This window comes from Nyctereutes procyonoides, unplaced genomic scaffold (genome assembly GCF_905146905.1).
Source record: "Nyctereutes procyonoides isolate TBG_1078 unplaced genomic scaffold, NYPRO_anot_genome, whole genome shotgun sequence".
NCBI classification, from domain to species: domain Eukaryota; kingdom Metazoa; phylum Chordata; class Mammalia; order Carnivora; family Canidae; genus Nyctereutes; species Nyctereutes procyonoides.
Window position 1 is genome coordinate 22923529 of NW_026575043.1, and position 15710 is coordinate 22939238.

Consider the following 15710-nt stretch of genomic DNA (forward strand, 5'->3'; position numbering starts at 1 on the left):
GACAGAGGCCCTGATTCATTAGGTCCTGTAATATTTCAGCACTTTTGATACTTTTCCAGTCAATCTTCCTTGAAAAAAAAAAAAAAAAAGGAATTTATGCAACTGCATACAAACTGACTTCTGATATGATATGTTTCTGGGTTATTTTTCTTTCTTTTTAAAAAAATGACTGTCACAAGTGAGGGTGATCTCGATGTTGTATCGGTCAACAAATTTATGAAATTTGGCCCAAGTTATTCGAAGTAGAATTCTAAATTCCCAGGTGTTTTTTTACTAAGCTAACATGAAGAGCCCTGAAGATTTTATTTTCTGGTGGTAAGTAAACACCAGGAAACTAAAACACTTAAATGAGGGGGAGGGGAGTGTGTGGAGAGAAGTCAAATTTGCTTGTTTCATTCAAAAAAAAAAAAAAAAAAAGCAGCATAGGTAAAGGAGTAGAAGCTTGTCAGCAGTTCCCAGCCTGCCCATGAGGTCAGGGCCACTGCGTGCACACACCCGCTGTGTGTGGCGTGGAAGGCCAGACTCTCAAGGAGCCCAGTCCAGGGGCAAGTCAGCATTTCATTTTTATTTTTATTTTGTTTTTTTTTTTTTTTCTTAGCATTTCATTTTTAAAGTCGGCTTAGCTTCTACAGGCTTGTAGCTCATGCCACACTCGGATGCTAAACATCCTGCTTGATAGGCTAGCTCTTATTAGAAAATGTCTTTTAAGAGGACACAGGATCATTTAACATCATCAAGGACCACCATTCTTCCTGGGAACATCTACCTTTCTCAACGTTTGGAAAACCAAAGGCAAAAATATAAATGGTTTTCAAGCTGGTGTCTACTGCTCTGACACACGAAGATTCTCTTATGATCCCTGGAGAAAGTTCCACATGGGAACCACTTTGAAAGAGGGGCAGGAGGTGAGAAGACGTAAAGAGAACAGTCTAAGTCAAGGTCAATTTCAGAAATGATGAGACACTAGCTTTCTGGCACACAAGTATACATTTGAATACCAGTGCCAAGAAAATGAAATCCCTTAAAAAAATTATTTTAAAGAATAGTTACCAGTACATGATACCTGAGAAGGAGACACATCAACACTGGTTGCCTACGGGGACGGGTACTGGGTGCTAGGAACAGGGGATTAGGAGAATCTCACTGTGGTTTAGATTTTTTAATAAAAAATGGGTTAATGTTTTACATAAGCAAAAATTAAATTGTCAAAAGTATTTTATAACTGGATAACAATCACAATACTGGAAAAATGGAAATCTAAGGCAGTAACTTGTTCATTGCTTTTACAGATACCTTTAGATCTACACACCAGTCCCTGGAGTAAATGTCCTCCTTCATTACAATAGCTTAAGATGAAGAAAAAGATACAAAATACTATTTAGGGACACCTGGGTGGCTCAGCGGTTGAGTGTCTGCTTTCAGCTCAGGGTGTGATGCCAGGGTCGGGGATCGAGTCCCAAGTTCTACATGGAGCTCCCTCAGGGAGCCTGCTTCTCCTTCTGCCTACGTCTCTGCCTCTCTCTCTCTCTCGTGAGTAAATAATAAATCTTTAAAAAAATTAAAAAAGGGATCCCTGGGTGGCGCAGCAGTTTGGCGCCTGCCTTTGGCCCAGGGTGCGATTCTGGAGACCCCGGATCGAATCCCACGTCGGGCTCCCGGTGCATGGAGCCTGCTTCTCCCTCTGCCTATGTCTCTGCCTCTCTCTCTCTCTCTGTGTGACTATCATAAAATAAATAAAAATTAAAAAAAAGATTTTAAAAATTAAAAAATAAATACTATCTAGACAAAGATGCTTCCATACCTACAATGGAACCACAATTAGCTGTGGCTATCAAGTGGGACCACCAAGTAATTGAAGATTTTAGCATTTTACTTTTATTTTTACTTTTTAAATATTTTATTTATTTATTCATGAGAGAGAGAGAGAGAGAGGCAGAGACACAGGCAGAGGGAGAAGTGGGCTCCATGCAGGGAGCCCGACGTGGGACTCGATCTCAGGACTCCAGGATCAGGCCCTGGGCCAAAGGTGGCGCTAAACCGCTGAGCCACCCGGGCCGCCCAGCATTTTACTTTTAGAAGAAAAGAAATCATAAGGTATTGGGATTATTAAAAAAGTATAAGTTAAAACAATATACTAAATTATACTAAAGTACAAATTAAAACAATACTAAAACCCTTAAAACCAAACTCAAGTGTCCTGAGATCACTGGATCTCCCTGCACTGTCTACATGTAAATTACTTATGTGGAAGATGAGATTGGGATCCAGTTGGCTTTACTATGCTCCATTCATGCCAATCTAATTTTGACTTCCAAAAGGGCTTTAACTAAGTCTTGTTCTTAGCTCTTATTTTAATTGAACATATAATCCATCATGACAGGGTAATCAATCCATCTTTTAGCACTGGAAGTCTTGCATCCTGGAACCCCCTCAATTCCAGGAACACTGGGATGGTCACTAGCTCATCTCCTTCATCTATCCCTTCTTCCCACACCCCTTTCCTTGATCCCTGTCATCATCCCAAATTGTAGGCAACTCCACAGTATAACTGCATGAGAAAAAAAAAACTGGGAACTTAAAGGAATAAAGAATACAGCTAGTAGACAGTAATCTTTCTTTTCTGAATCACGTAAATTTGTAGCAAATATTAAAGCATTCAGCGAAGCACTAAAACTAATAATCAATACTTGGCATCTAATAACGTGAATGTGTCACAGACTACACAGCATGCAAATTGTGTTAAAAACTTCCAGACCCAACATTCCAGGAAGCAGCAGGACTGCATGCTCTCCCTCTCCAGTCTGCTGATAATGCAAATGGACACCATTCACAGCCACTTTGGCAGAGGTTACCGAGGAGCTGAAAGAGAAAAATCCCATCCCCAAAGAAAAATTACTGAGCCGTACATACAAACACAGTATGACCAAACTGCTCTTTATATACCTGGGTCAGCTCCAATAACCTCCTTAGGCTTCTTGGATTACCTTGACTTGCGCTTGTTTTCTAAACCTAAAAGGGGACCTGACTAGACTGCAGATCTGAAGTGTGTCTTCATGTGTCAGTATCCTACAGCGCCAGCCCAGGGCTTACCCTACTAAAGTACTGAGAGTTGTTAAAATCAGTGACCAAACAGTCCCAAGGGCATATACCTGGTGAGCTGAAAGCTAGTGGTACCAAGGTACAGGCTGATGCAAGAACTTCCTACAAGGACACGCAAGGGTGAGCAACCATGGCACAGACCCTGGAGTCATCTGTCAGGCCCTTAGCACATGTAGGGGGACTACCTGGGGACCTTCAGCTGCATCGGCAGTGTTCGTAAGGGTGAGACTGGTCTCAGGAGTCTGCAGAGAAGGCCTTGGTCCCTAGGTAGTCCTTCAGGCATATGGCTTCTCATGTTCTCTGGCCAGCCACACAAGGGCTCATGGCAGGAATGCTGGTCTGTACTCATAGGGCCAGCCCAGTTCTTAACATGTGGAGATATCGGTGTTGATTGTTAAACAGGCAGGTCCATAAGCTTCCACCTTGTGAGCCCACTCTGTGCCGCTGACCCTCCTTGGCCCAACACCTCCCATGACAGTATCTAACTGGAGATGTTGGCACAGGAGACAGCCTTCAGCCAGGGCTTGTTCTGACTGATGCATGTACCATTACCAAGGGTACTGCTGATGAACCTCTCTGCTGCTCTTCCAGAAGCTCCAGGAGGACTCTGCAGGGCTTTATAGCTGTAGAGCATACACAAGGCTCCTGCATCAGGCTTTAACAATTTCCTAGGTGGCTTGGTGACACACGGAAGGGACATTTTGATATGCCAGGACAGGTACTGACTGGAAGGAAGCGTTCCTCTTCTCCCAGTAGAGTGTTAAGGAATTTAAATGAACTGCTGCCTCTTTCTCTTTACATACCATCAATCCCATCAATCTCTCTGAAATTACTCAAAATGGTTATTGAAATGAAGCATTTTTTAACAAATGAGGTCCTCTTTCCTCTTTTGGTTTCTTCCCATCACCATTTTCAAATGAGAATGAATGCTGAAGGCAGGGGCATCAAGTCTCAATACAATTTTTGCAAAAATGACAAGTGGGTGGTAATAAAGCCTGACATAACCATAAGCTCATTATCTAGAGAAATCATGAGGAGCAATAATAAAGCCCCTGAGCAAGGGTGGTGTCATACTGACACTACCAAGTTACTTATCAATGCCCTATTCTTCAGAGTCATTCATACTGGTAAGGGGACTCTGGGATCCAGATAAAAGCAAATAATACTCTAGTAATAAAGATTCTTTTCTGCAAACATTTATTGACGCATTTAATTTTGCCCACAACCTGGTAGGAGAAAAGACAAAGAGACAAGAGATTCGCTCTGCAAACCATTGCGGGGGCAGGTTATGGCTGAGGCCAGGAGCACAAGGGGCATGGCTAGAAGTGGTTACTAGCGGTTCTCACATTCACCACGCAGGAATGAGGCCGCACCGTAACTAGAGATGACCAGCATTTACTCGGCTCATGCTAGTAATAATGTACCTTTATTACACCTCGTGCCCTGAAGATTTCTGAGGAGCTCCCTTCCTTGCAGCATTCAAGGGACACGCCTGTAAGAATCATCTTGTGCAGCGAGGAGATTATGTACAAGAGGAACTCCACTCCCACAGCATCTTTCTCAATGTCCAACACTGGGTTTTTGTGGTTGGGTGTTGCTGACTCTGTCTGCTACCCTTCAGGGAGCAAAGGCATGGCCTTACATGGAGATGAATGAAAAAGTAGCATTTGGACTGAACTTCCAAAGAGGAATAAAATTTTGAAGAAAAATAATGTGGTGGGGAGGGTGTTTCTAGAAGGAGAAATAGCATGCATGATCAAAGGCCCGGGAGCAAGGGACATATGTGGGGACAAGCCAGTGTTTGGCCTGACAGGAGTGTGGGGGCAGAGGGTGGCAAAGGTTGGCAGACAAATGCCAGGAAGGGAGGAGGGGTTTGCAGCTAGGCTAAGGGGAAAGAAAATGTCCCTGGTGCCCTGTCATCAACGTCCTCTGTGTCACCACACCAGAGGTACCTGCTGCTGTCACATCGGCCTCCCACCTGGGATAAATGGGAGGTGGGAGGCCGAAAACCTTTTACCAATCTCCAGGTTGGGGAAAAAGGACAGACAAGTATTTAGGAACAAAAGTAAATCAAAACAAATCAAACACATGAAAACATTTTTATTAAGAAAAAGTCATTGAATGATTTATTTTCACATTAGCAGAAAAAGATCACAGAAATGAGTAATTTTTTTTCCAGCTTAGCAAGCGGCTCTTAGACACTAGTTCAGGCCTCATTTTGTTTGTTTGTTGAAAAGAAAATCAGGCTGCAGAGAGACCAGGATTTCAGTAGCCCTGAAACGTACATATTACTTGAACCCCAATCAAGATGCCAGATCTCCCAACCTCTCACACAGGAAAAGAGAGAAATCTTCAGGTAATTTAAAGACCAAAAATGACTCTTTCCTTTGGGATGTCAATCTGTCTTTACCGCCACTTTCTCCCTGCTTATAATCACTTTACTTCTCTAACCCACATGTTCTTAAAGCAGGTGTGCTCGTCAGAATCACCTGTGGAGAGTTAAAACTACATCTGCCTAGGACAATCCTCGGAGACTCAACGACTGGGGCAGTGCTTGCTTTCTTTTTCTTTCTCTCTCCCTTCCTTCCTTCTTTCTTTTTTCAAGTATGGAACGCTTCATGAATTTGCGTGTCACCCTTGTGCAGGGGCCATGCTAATCTTCTCTTTATTGTTCTGATCTTAGCATATGTGCTACTGAAACGAGCATGCTAGCATGTCCTTCCAAAAACATTAGAACTCTACTGTTCTATTCATTCATCCATACAGTTCCTGAACTTTGTTCTGGGCCCCCCGTGTAGCTTAGAAGCTGGTAGGAAAGACAGACAACTAAACCTGCGACCAGCAGGTATTATGCAGTTTGCCTTGTATTATGACAGAGAAGTTGGGAGGATGCAGGAGATCCTGGGGGTGCAGACCTTAGCTCCCCACACCTTAACCAACATCTACAAGGCTGTCTACTTGGCCCCTTTACAGGAGACCATTTCCTGCTGCCCACTCTCTCCATGCGAAGCTCAAACTTAGATTTGAATCATCTGGCAAACTTAAAATTCCAGATGCCGGGGATCCCTGGGTGGCTCAGTGGTTTAGCACCTGCCTTTGGCCCGGGGCGTGATTCTGGAGTCCTGGGATCGAGTCCCACGTCGGGCTCCTGGCATGGAGCCCACTTCTCCCTCCTCCTGTGTCTCTGTGCCCCCCCCCCATCATAAATAAATAAATAAATCTTAAAAAAAAAATTCCAGATGCCTAGGCTGCAAAATCTCTGGAGTGGGACACAGACATCTGTATTTTTTAAATTCTCCGAGAGATTCCAGGAGGCAACCAAAGTTGAGAACTACTGTCCTGAGTTAATTTCTTTAGAAGGGGTAAAAAAAAAAAAAGTCCTTCCTCTCTATTAAAAACAGCCTGTTGGAAGGCATGCTCACCCAGAAGGCCTATACCTTACTTCCAGTCCCTCTTTTGCTGGGAAGCCAGATAGGGAAGTTTGTGAAAGGAAAGGATGTCATAAGCAATACAAGGACAATAACGTCCTGATTGAACTGTTTGTTCCTTCAAGGAAGGGAAGTTTCCCTCCCCTGTGGCGGAAGGCAAGAATCTAACAGCTTGGGAAAATAAACTATCGTTTAGTTTTATTATAAGCTAAATAATGAATAATATTTTTTAAATTATTTATTTATGATAGTCACACACACACACACACAGAGAGAGAGAGAGAGAGAGAGAGAGAGAGAGAGAGGCGCAGAGACACAGGCAGAGGGAGAAGCAGGCTCCACGCACCGGGAGCCCGACGTGGGATTCGATCCCGGGTCTACAGGATCGCGCCCTGGGCCAAAGGCAGGCACTAAACCGCTGTGCCACCCAGGGGTTCCAATAATGAGTAACATTAAGAGCTTACTTACCTCATTTGTTTTGCTATTTATGGTCTCAAATCTGCAGAAGAATTCTACAAGGCTCTAGGCTCAAAGAGGTTCAATAACCTGGTTCACCTTTGTACGGCTACCTGAAGGCCACGCTATTAAACCAGAGGCTACGCTGTTACCTCATGGCTGAACAAAGTCTCTCCAATGGGGCTCTGGCCCTGGGGCCCTCCCTCACCCTGACCGCCAGACAGGAAGAGGGTGGAAGCAGGTGCCAGGGCAAGAAGGAAGGGTCTCTCTGATTCTCAAGCACAGCACCCCGAAGTTGAACTCAGAAAACGTTTTTCTTCTGGCAGGTTGTTAGGTTCTGTAAATTGTTAATACTGTAACTGTACTCAACATACAACTGCAGGCAGAAAAGGCTTTTAATTATTATTACTTATTAATTTTTACCTGGTCCTCAAACAAACCAGTTTACAGATTACGAAATAAGAGAGTTCCAGACCGCAGACTTAACCAAAGCTTATGGAACACAACTCATAAAGTGTGGTTTGGGTCCTGAGGCTCCGAAACAAACGTTTTTAAGGAGTGCTTTCTCCTACTTACACTGGGCTGCAGCCTCATTTCAGGATCAACCAGCAGCACCGCTGGTTTTCTCTGATATTACATATAGTATCAACTTGCAACTGCATTTATAAGACGGCAGTTTCAAAATCCGGAGGAAACGGCTTTTCAGAGATATTTTAGAAAGAATGATTTACGCTAAATGGACAGAGCCTTCCTGCAACCATTAAATAACTTATCTTAGACTTGCGTACTGGTACATAGTAACCTTACTTCAATCTCTTTCTGCAAACAGGAAACTGGAAAAACTGTCATTTTTCAATGCTGCTTTACACAGCCGTGAACAATGATGCATTTTCCCCCCCATCTGCACTAAAATAACCCTGAAAACCTAGAAGCTCTAAAATAATAAAGAACTTCAATATGAAAACTCAAGACTTGATTAGTCACAACATAAAGCTGAGCAGATTTCCCCTCCTCCTTCCCAATTACATTTTCAAACGAGAAGTCTCGAGTTAGAACTTCAGGTTCCCCCAGGTAGCACTGGACTTTTGCTGGTGATAAATGCAACCGATCCGTCAAAGGGCTGGCTGCATTCGCCGCCCAGGTAGGTCTGCGTGGCCCAGCACAGGTGTGCGCGCATGCGCAGGCTTCGCGCCGCTCGCACCGCGTTTTCCGCTGGATTTCTCTCGAGACCGAGGGGCGCCCGCTTTTCGGGCAGCAGGTCCCAGGCTAATCTAGTCGTCTCACCTCAAAGTGGACGTGGCGGTGGGGGATGGGGAGCCTGAAAAGGCAGATTCTTGTCTCCTCCAGCTGCAGAGAACCGGAGTCAGGCCAAGGGCCTGGAGTTTCCCCGGCTTCTGCAGGGGGTTCTTGGAGCATCAAAGTCCAAAACCAGCAGAAAAGGAGAGGGCGGCGCACGTCCGCGAGCCTGGGGCCCCGCAGGTGCGGAGGGTCCCCCCCCCCAGCCCCCGGGGGTCGAGTCAGACCCGGAGCCGGCTCCTGCGCCCAGGTCACGGCCCCCGCCCCCCCCCCCCCGGACCCCGCGCGCCTCTCGACGCGCACCTGGCCGCGCGGGCTCCCGGGGGCAGGGCGAACCATTACCCGAATGCGGCCGCCGGCCCGGCACGCAGCACCCGGCTCCCGGCCGTCAGCGCCGACAGGATCATCCGCAGCTGCCGCGACGCCCGGCGGTCCAGCACCGCAGCCATTGGCCTCGGAGTGCGCATGCGCCGCGCTCCAAGGAGCGCCCCGGGAGAACACGCCTGCGCCCCGCCCCGCCCCACACCGCGCTCCGGGCCCACTAGGAGGAGGCGCTAGGAACACGCAGGCGCGGAGAACCCGCTCCGCCGGGCGGCCGGAAACACGCATGCGCCGAGGGCCCGCTCCGGGGTGGGGGGGGAGGTGTGGGGAACGTGCATGCGCCGAGGACCCGCTCCGCCGGACAGCCTTAGAACACGTATGCGCTGAGGACCCGCTCCGCCGGGCGGCCGGGGAATACGCATGCGCCGCGGACCCGCTCCGCCGGACGGTCGGAGAACCCGCATGCGCCGATGACTCCCTCCGCCGGACGGCCGGGGAACACGCATGCGCCACGACTCGCTCCGCCGGACGGGGAACACGCATGCGCCACGACTCGCTCCGCCGGACGGCCGGGGAACACGCATGCGCCACGACTCGCTCTGCCGGACGGCCGGGGAACACGCATGCGCCACGACTCGCTCCGCCGGACGGTCGGAGAACCCGCATGCGCCGATGACTCCCTCCGCCGGACGGCCGGGGAACACGCATGCGCCACGACTCGCTCCGCCGGACGGCCGGGGAACACGCATGCGCCACGACTCGCTCCGCCGGACGGCCGGGGAACACGCATGCGCCAGGACCCGCTTCGCCGCCGTCTGAGTAACGTGTCCCGCGTCGGGCCTGGTCGGCGGGGCCGGTGGGCCGCACTGCCCGCCGCGCTGTCTCTGACCCTCGGCAGGAGCGGAGCTCGGGTCCCACGGTACTGCCCGCACGTCGTCGTCCCGCGGGGCGGCCCTGGCGCTCGAGGAGCACGTCAGTGTGCGGGCCCGCCCTTCGCCGCGCGACCCGCGCTTCGCGGCCTCCCAGGGGCGTCGGCGGCGGGGCGGGGCGGGGCGGGGCCGCGGGGCCTCCGGAAGCCCGGGACGCGGGAACGCGCTGACCGGCGCCGGCGGCCCCGCGGGGGGTAGAGGCCTCGGGGCCCGGACGCGGGGGGGGGGGGGAGGCGTCTGCGCAGGGGGCACGGCGCGTCCCTAGCCAGGATGGGGCTGCGACGCGCGGGACGGAGGCTGAGGCCCAGTGAGCACGAGGCACTGGGGCAGGTGCCGAGGTGCGGGGCAGGTGCCGCGTGCGGTGCGAGGCGCCTGGGAAGGCACGTGGAACGGGTGGAACAGGTGCACCGGGGGCCCGCGAGGGCGGGGGGCGGGGCGGGCAGTGCCCGGTGGGCCCGAGCTTCCGTCACGGAGGCGGAGGCGGACGCGGTGCGCGATGCGGCGCCGCTGAAGGCCAGCGAACTAAGCCTTGTTTGTATTGTACCAGAAGATGTGTTTTGAAGGTTTTATGTATTCGCTCATCGGAGACGCAGGCAGAGGGACCAGCAGGCTCCCCGCGGGGGCCCGAAGCGGGACTCGATTCCAGGACCCCCAGGTCACGCCCTGGGTGGAAGGCAGATGCTCCACCGCTGAGCCCCCCCCCCGCCCCCCCGGGTGTCTCCGAATCTCAGCTTATTTAGATCATATAATTCAAATAATTCAAGCTTTTTAAAGGTTATAAGCATTACCTGCAACGGACACTTCCGTGGAGGAAAAAACAACATCCCTGTAATTCTGGCCACCACTCTGCCTTGACTGCAAAGAACTGGCAGGTTCAAGGCTACTGTTTAGCCCCGGCTAGAATTATTCAGGATGGCAACAGCTTCCTTGCATATTGCATTGTTTCTCCTCCTTGAACCACCCCCCCTTTTTTTTAAGATTTTATTTATTCACGAGACACAGAGCGGCAGAGAAGCAGGCTCCATGCAGGGAGCCCGACGCGGGGCTTGATCCCAGATCTCCAGGATCAGGCCCTGGGCTGAAGGCGGCGCTAACCGCTGAGCAACCCGGCTGCCCGAATCCCTCCTATTGTAATGGTCTTATATACACAATATTTTTCAGTGTTAACAGCCATGGAAAGTTCTGATACCTGTAGTGTTCTCACTGGCCATTTGAGTTTTTTTCTTTCTAAGGCTGGCCTAAAAATGGATTATGCAAAAATATTCCTTCAACATAAATGTGTCACATCAATTTCCCCCGCATAGAAGGAAAGAGAAATACATTTCAGCTGACTACTGTCATCTGACTTTCAGAAACCTTTGGTAGATCAACATTTCCTTATTTTTTTTTTCCTGAGCCGCTGTTTTGGGATTTCTTGTCAGAGATCACTGAAAGTAAAAATAATTGTACAATTTTAACATGTTAAACCGTAGCACTTGTGGGGCTCTAGGTGATTGGTGTCACAATGTATTAAATGCACACTGGACAACTAGTCCTTACTGTGTAACACTGTTGCACAGCTTTAAATCTTGGCCATATAGACACCTAGTGTCCTGCTTTGTAAATTTTATTTATTCATAGACACCCAGAGGGAGAAGCAGGCTCCATGCACGGAGCCCGACGTGGGACTGGATCCCCAGACCCCAGGATCAGGCACTGAACTGAATGAACGCAGCGCTGAACTGCTGAGCCACCCAGGCTGCCCTCTGCTTTGTCTTTTTGGTTTGGTTTGGTTTTCTTGACCTCAGTCCTTTGCAGTGAAATTGCACAGTAACCCTGCTGATTGCAATGGGTAAAAAGCATCAGTCTTTCACTTCTTAGTTCTATAACAGTAACACCTGATGAGTTAAATTTAAAATTTAACCACGATGTTGTATTACATTGTTTTGGCAGTTAGAAATTTTTATCCTACAACAGATGTGACTAAAAGAATTGATCTTGTTGACATGGTTACCCTCTTATAGAAAGAAATCAAGAGTATCATCTATCAGTGTACGTTCTGGCAAGGGAGCTTTCACCATAAAATCAGGTTGAGCTTTTTTCCATTGTTAGGTCACAGCCTGTTTCTGATGCAAGACATTTTTATCTGCAAATTGTTAGGTCGTCTGTCTTAGGAAACACCTAGTTTTATTATAAAAAGAAAACCTTTATAAAAAACATACCTTAAAATGTACATCAAAATACTACTTAACATTTTCAGGGCAGCGCGGGTGGCTCAGCGGTTTAGCCCCCTCCTTCAGCCTAGGGCGTGATCCTGGAGACCCGGGATCGAGTCCCACGTCCGGCTCCCTGCATGGAGCCTGCTTCTCCCTCTGCCTATGTCTCTGCCTCTCTGTGTCATAAATAAAATCTTAAAATTTTTTTTTTCTGAGAAAGAACAAACTATTTTTGAAGACCTAACTTCATACGATGGACCCCAAACAAATATTGTAACCACAGCAACAAGTGGAAAATTGCTGATTTCACAAGGCTTTGAGGGTTGGAAGTGGGTGTTCTTTACCAGAAGAAACCTTGCAGTCTGAGTAAGTTTTTTGGAACCAAATATGGATAATCATCTTTCTCATTATAGTCTGTGTCCTCTCACTTGATTAATTTTCTGCCCAATTGATTCTCTTGTATTGAAACTCTTCAGACACAAATTTGACTCTTTTCAGCCCAGTTTTTAGAGAATGGGGGCTGAAGGAAAGACTTTGGAACCATGTTTAAGGACAGATTGGCTGCAGGCTCTCAAGCAGCGTGTTTTCATCCTGAGAGCCAGAAACCTGTCCAGAAGCTTCTCTTTTTACCATCAGCTTCCTCTTGCCTGCTAAAGGCAGGAGGGTGTAAAGGGCAGTATATATAGGAAATGCCAACCTCAGTGAAGAAGCCCAAATGGTCTCATTTATATAAACACATCATTTCAATTGTTTATATTTGAGGTACAAAATTTTATTTTGAAAAGTCCATTAAAAATACCTTTCATTTTTGGCTTTAACATTGATCAATTTCTTTGGAATTAGAAAATTGAAACACTGTTAGGAGAGAGGTACAAGGGGTATGTTTAGAAAAGCAATCATCCATCCATTCCTCTAGCAAAGCCTGGGACTCTTTCCCCATCCGACTTTTCTTCTGGTCTGTGTGGTCTAATGCTATGTTATGTGGAAACTAAGTGGGCCTGGATATGTGTGTGGATAAGAGACTGGGGTTCGTTCCTTTGTAGCAGTGCTCTTCTCGACTGGGGCAGCTCTGTCCTTCCAGGGAACATCTGGCAATGTCTCCAGACATTTCGGCTTGTCTAGTAGGTAGAGGATGCTTTCACACGGCCAGATCCTACCCTGCACGGGACAGCCCCCACAACAAAGAATAACCTGGCCCAAGATGCCAGTAAGTGCAGAAGTTGAGAAGTTGTTTTCCAGTCCCAACACTTCAGGTGTGTGTGTCTATCAGCTGTGGCTAGGGGATTTTAGAATCGGAACCGCAACATTGTTCTCAGCCCACCAGACCCTAGAATCTGTTCTGATATCCAGAGTCACCAGACTGCATCCTGCGCTCCCTCCCTCCTGGACAGGCTGAGCACAATGACACGCTCTCGGGTTAGCCAAGCGCAGGCAGGGATACTGGATGGCCTGCCCGCCTCAGTCTTCTAGTCTTCAGGTTCCTTTCACACATTCAAGTTTCAGGTGGGCTTTGAGAGGTCGAGTGTTAGAAGCACAATTATCAACCTTTGAAGCATTTTTTTTTTTTTTTTTTTTTTTTTTTTTTACATTACAGCTCACAGAAAAAAAAACGAAATACTTCTACAGTATCCTGGGGTAACCTGAGGAAGCTGCTCAGTAGTGACCAGTCCTGAGGCTCCAGTCACAGCCAGGTGTGAAGAGATCAAAATTCCCTGCATCCATGCTCCCTCTGCAGGGCACAGAGGTTGGGAAAGTACATAAAGTATCAGAATGCTAGGAAAGAACTTAAAAACTTCATCAAGAATTTCTGTCATCACCACAGTTAGTAACCATTCCTTATAACAACTGCCTGGAAAATTCTAGTATTTTTGTTCTCTATTTTTTTTTTTTCCATCTTAGTATTCCTTAATATTCCTCCAGTTAGTTACTTTTTTTGGAGTGGAGACTGCATGTAATTCTTGAAGCCTGTAGTGACTGACACAACATTTGATACTGAAGTTAACAGACATTATAGTTTCAGAGAAAACCATGGTTAGAATACAAAAAAAAAAAAAAACCTATTTGAAGAGAACTTAAAATTTCACTGTACTCGTGAAGAGAGTGTAAAATAAGAAAGTTGACTTAGTTTATGTCCTCTGAATTTTTTTCTTACTCTAGCAAAACTCCAGTAAGTTAAATGAATGGCATCAGTGAATGCTGAGGAACGAACTGAAAGAAAATGATCTTCCTCAAATATCTCTCTCCCCTTCAAAACCCAGTTAGGCTTCTTTTTGGACTTGGCCTCAGACATTAATAGGTCTTCCTGGTTAGTAGGCGGTTTGCTGTAGGCTTCTTTCCCATTCTCCACCTACGGAATGCAGGAGATTTTTATGCAGACCCAGAACCTGTATTAGTGAGGGAAGAATTCTGAAGGATCAGAGGCAGCATGCTTTCAGTGGGTGACTTACTAGGCGAGGAGAATACCCCATGCTGCCCAAGCCCCTTCTCGAGTTAGTTCTGGCTGATGTGTATCAAATAGTTCAAAAGGTCTATTCTTGAGCACTGGTAGAGCGCATAGGCCAGCTTTCCGACCGTGGCCCCTTTATTGCCTTCCCTCATCAGCCACTTTTGGAGCATCTGGTAAACCTTTTCTTTGAGTCCATCTCGCTCATAGTCATGGTCAATCTCATCAATCTGAGGTTCAGTGAAGCCCAGTTTGCGGGCACAGTTTTTCCATTGCTTTCCCAGATTTTCCCTGACTGGGTCCAGATGTTTATCAGTCAGACTAGTGACATTATCTGCCAGACAAAAGATAAGAAGGCATCAAACTATAACTCATTTGAACATTCTGGTTTTAAAAACCTGTAGAGACAGTATCAGGAGACGGTAAAGAAAAAAAAAAAAACTTCATTACATAGTTGTGGACTCATTCCTTAGGGGATCCTTTACATGTCTGGAAGCCCATGTGCAGTGTGTATATGAATACAGCAGAGAACCTCTACCTCCTAGCAGATGCATCTCTGAGCCACAGCTGGTGGCTTTGGGAATACAAGCTCTGCTTGGCTTCTAGGCTGTCCTCTATGACCTTAGCCAATGGCCCTGTTAATTTCAGACCTTCCTGATAAAAAGAGGGAAAATACTATTTTTGTTCCTTTTGGCATCATCTACATACCTGGCCAGAATCAGGGTCATTCAACTCCTGATCCCCTGCACCCAATGGTCTGCTTTCCTCTTACTTAGGGAAACTGAGGCCATCAAGTGTGAACTCATGCAATTATAATGCATATTATAATATGTCCCTTGTCTTTTAAAGAATGAGGTATCTACTTTTCCAGGTCTATTTTGGGACTCAACTCTCCTCTAAGTGCCGTCTTCTCTTCTCTTACAGCCACAGCCTCCCTTTCTAACTGGTTCCTTCCTCTCTGGCCTTCATAAAAATAACAAAAGGAGCCGCTATCCTGGTTGCCTGTGGTTGACTGTTATCGCCATGTCTTCTCACAAGACTTTCAGAATCAAGCGATTCCTGGCCAAGAAACAAAAGCAGAATCGTCCCATTCCCCAGTGGATTCGGATGAAAACTGGTAATAAAATCAGGTACAACTCCAAGAGGCGGCACTGGAGAAGAACCAAGCTGGGTCTATGAGGAAGCATCCATCGCACATCATGAAATAGCAAATATAATTGGCACACATATTTAAGCTGCATGGAGATCACATGTTCCTATCCTGTCAATATGGAAACACCCTTCCTACCTGGCCAATAGACATGTCTTATTAAGGAAATGTTCTTGTCTGTTCCTATGCCTCTATACCAGTAGGCTGGTTCAGTAATAAATGCGAGATCTTTCAGCTGAGCTGCTGTTGTGTTTTGATTTGTGAAGTACCGAAATCCCCCTCCTGTCAGATCTCACATAGCACTGTCTGATAGAACTTTCTGCAGTGATAGAAATGGCCCTTGACAACCAAGTATTTAAAGTACGGCTAGGGGACGCCTGTGTGGCTCTGCTA

The 15710-nt window shown here is 47.3% G+C and overlaps 3 protein-coding genes and 1 non-coding gene across 5 annotated transcripts in view; 1 reads left to right on the top strand and 3 right to left on the bottom strand.

Annotated features, from left to right (window-relative positions):
• The window catches only part of BPHL (biphenyl hydrolase like), a 37672-nt gene extending 28894 nt beyond the window's left edge, over positions 1 to 8778 (bottom strand). Inside the window, exons 1-2 of one of the 2 annotated variants that reach the window (XM_055322570.1) lie at positions 8622 to 8778; positions 2756 to 2859 (exon numbers count right to left, since the gene is read on the bottom strand). In XM_055322570.1, the coding sequence (XP_055178545.1) occupies positions 2756 to 2859; positions 8622 to 8746 (229 nt within the window). In that variant the 5' untranslated portion in view covers positions 8747 to 8778. Of the gene's footprint in view, positions 1 to 2755; positions 2860 to 6995; positions 7692 to 8621 lie in introns of those variants that run through there. The other variant, XM_055322571.1, reaches the window with a different exon arrangement.
• Positions 5700 to 5806, bottom strand: LOC129508436 (U6 spliceosomal RNA). Its single transcript, XR_008664174.1, has one exon. It is a non-coding gene; the product is annotated as a U6 spliceosomal RNA (small nuclear RNA).
• Positions 8779 to 13253: 4475 nt separating the features above from the next.
• RIPK1 (receptor interacting serine/threonine kinase 1) overlaps positions 13254 to 15710 on the bottom strand; it is a 29278-nt gene continuing 26821 nt past the window's right edge. Inside the window, exons 10-11 of the mRNA XM_055322568.1 lie at positions 14172 to 14501; positions 13254 to 14071 (exon numbers count right to left, since the gene is read on the bottom strand). Coding sequence (XP_055178543.1) covers positions 14215 to 14501 — 287 coding nt within the window. The 3' untranslated portion in view covers positions 13254 to 14071; positions 14172 to 14214. The remainder of the gene's footprint in view (positions 14072 to 14171; positions 14502 to 15710) is intronic.
• Positions 13319 to 15556, top strand: LOC129507827 (60S ribosomal protein L39). Its single transcript, XM_055322572.1, has 2 exons — positions 13319 to 13415; positions 15092 to 15556. The coding sequence occupies exon 2, from the start codon at positions 15191 to 15193 to the stop codon at positions 15344 to 15346; it is 156 nt and encodes a 51-aa protein (XP_055178547.1). The 5' UTR covers positions 13319 to 13415; positions 15092 to 15190; the 3' UTR covers positions 15347 to 15556.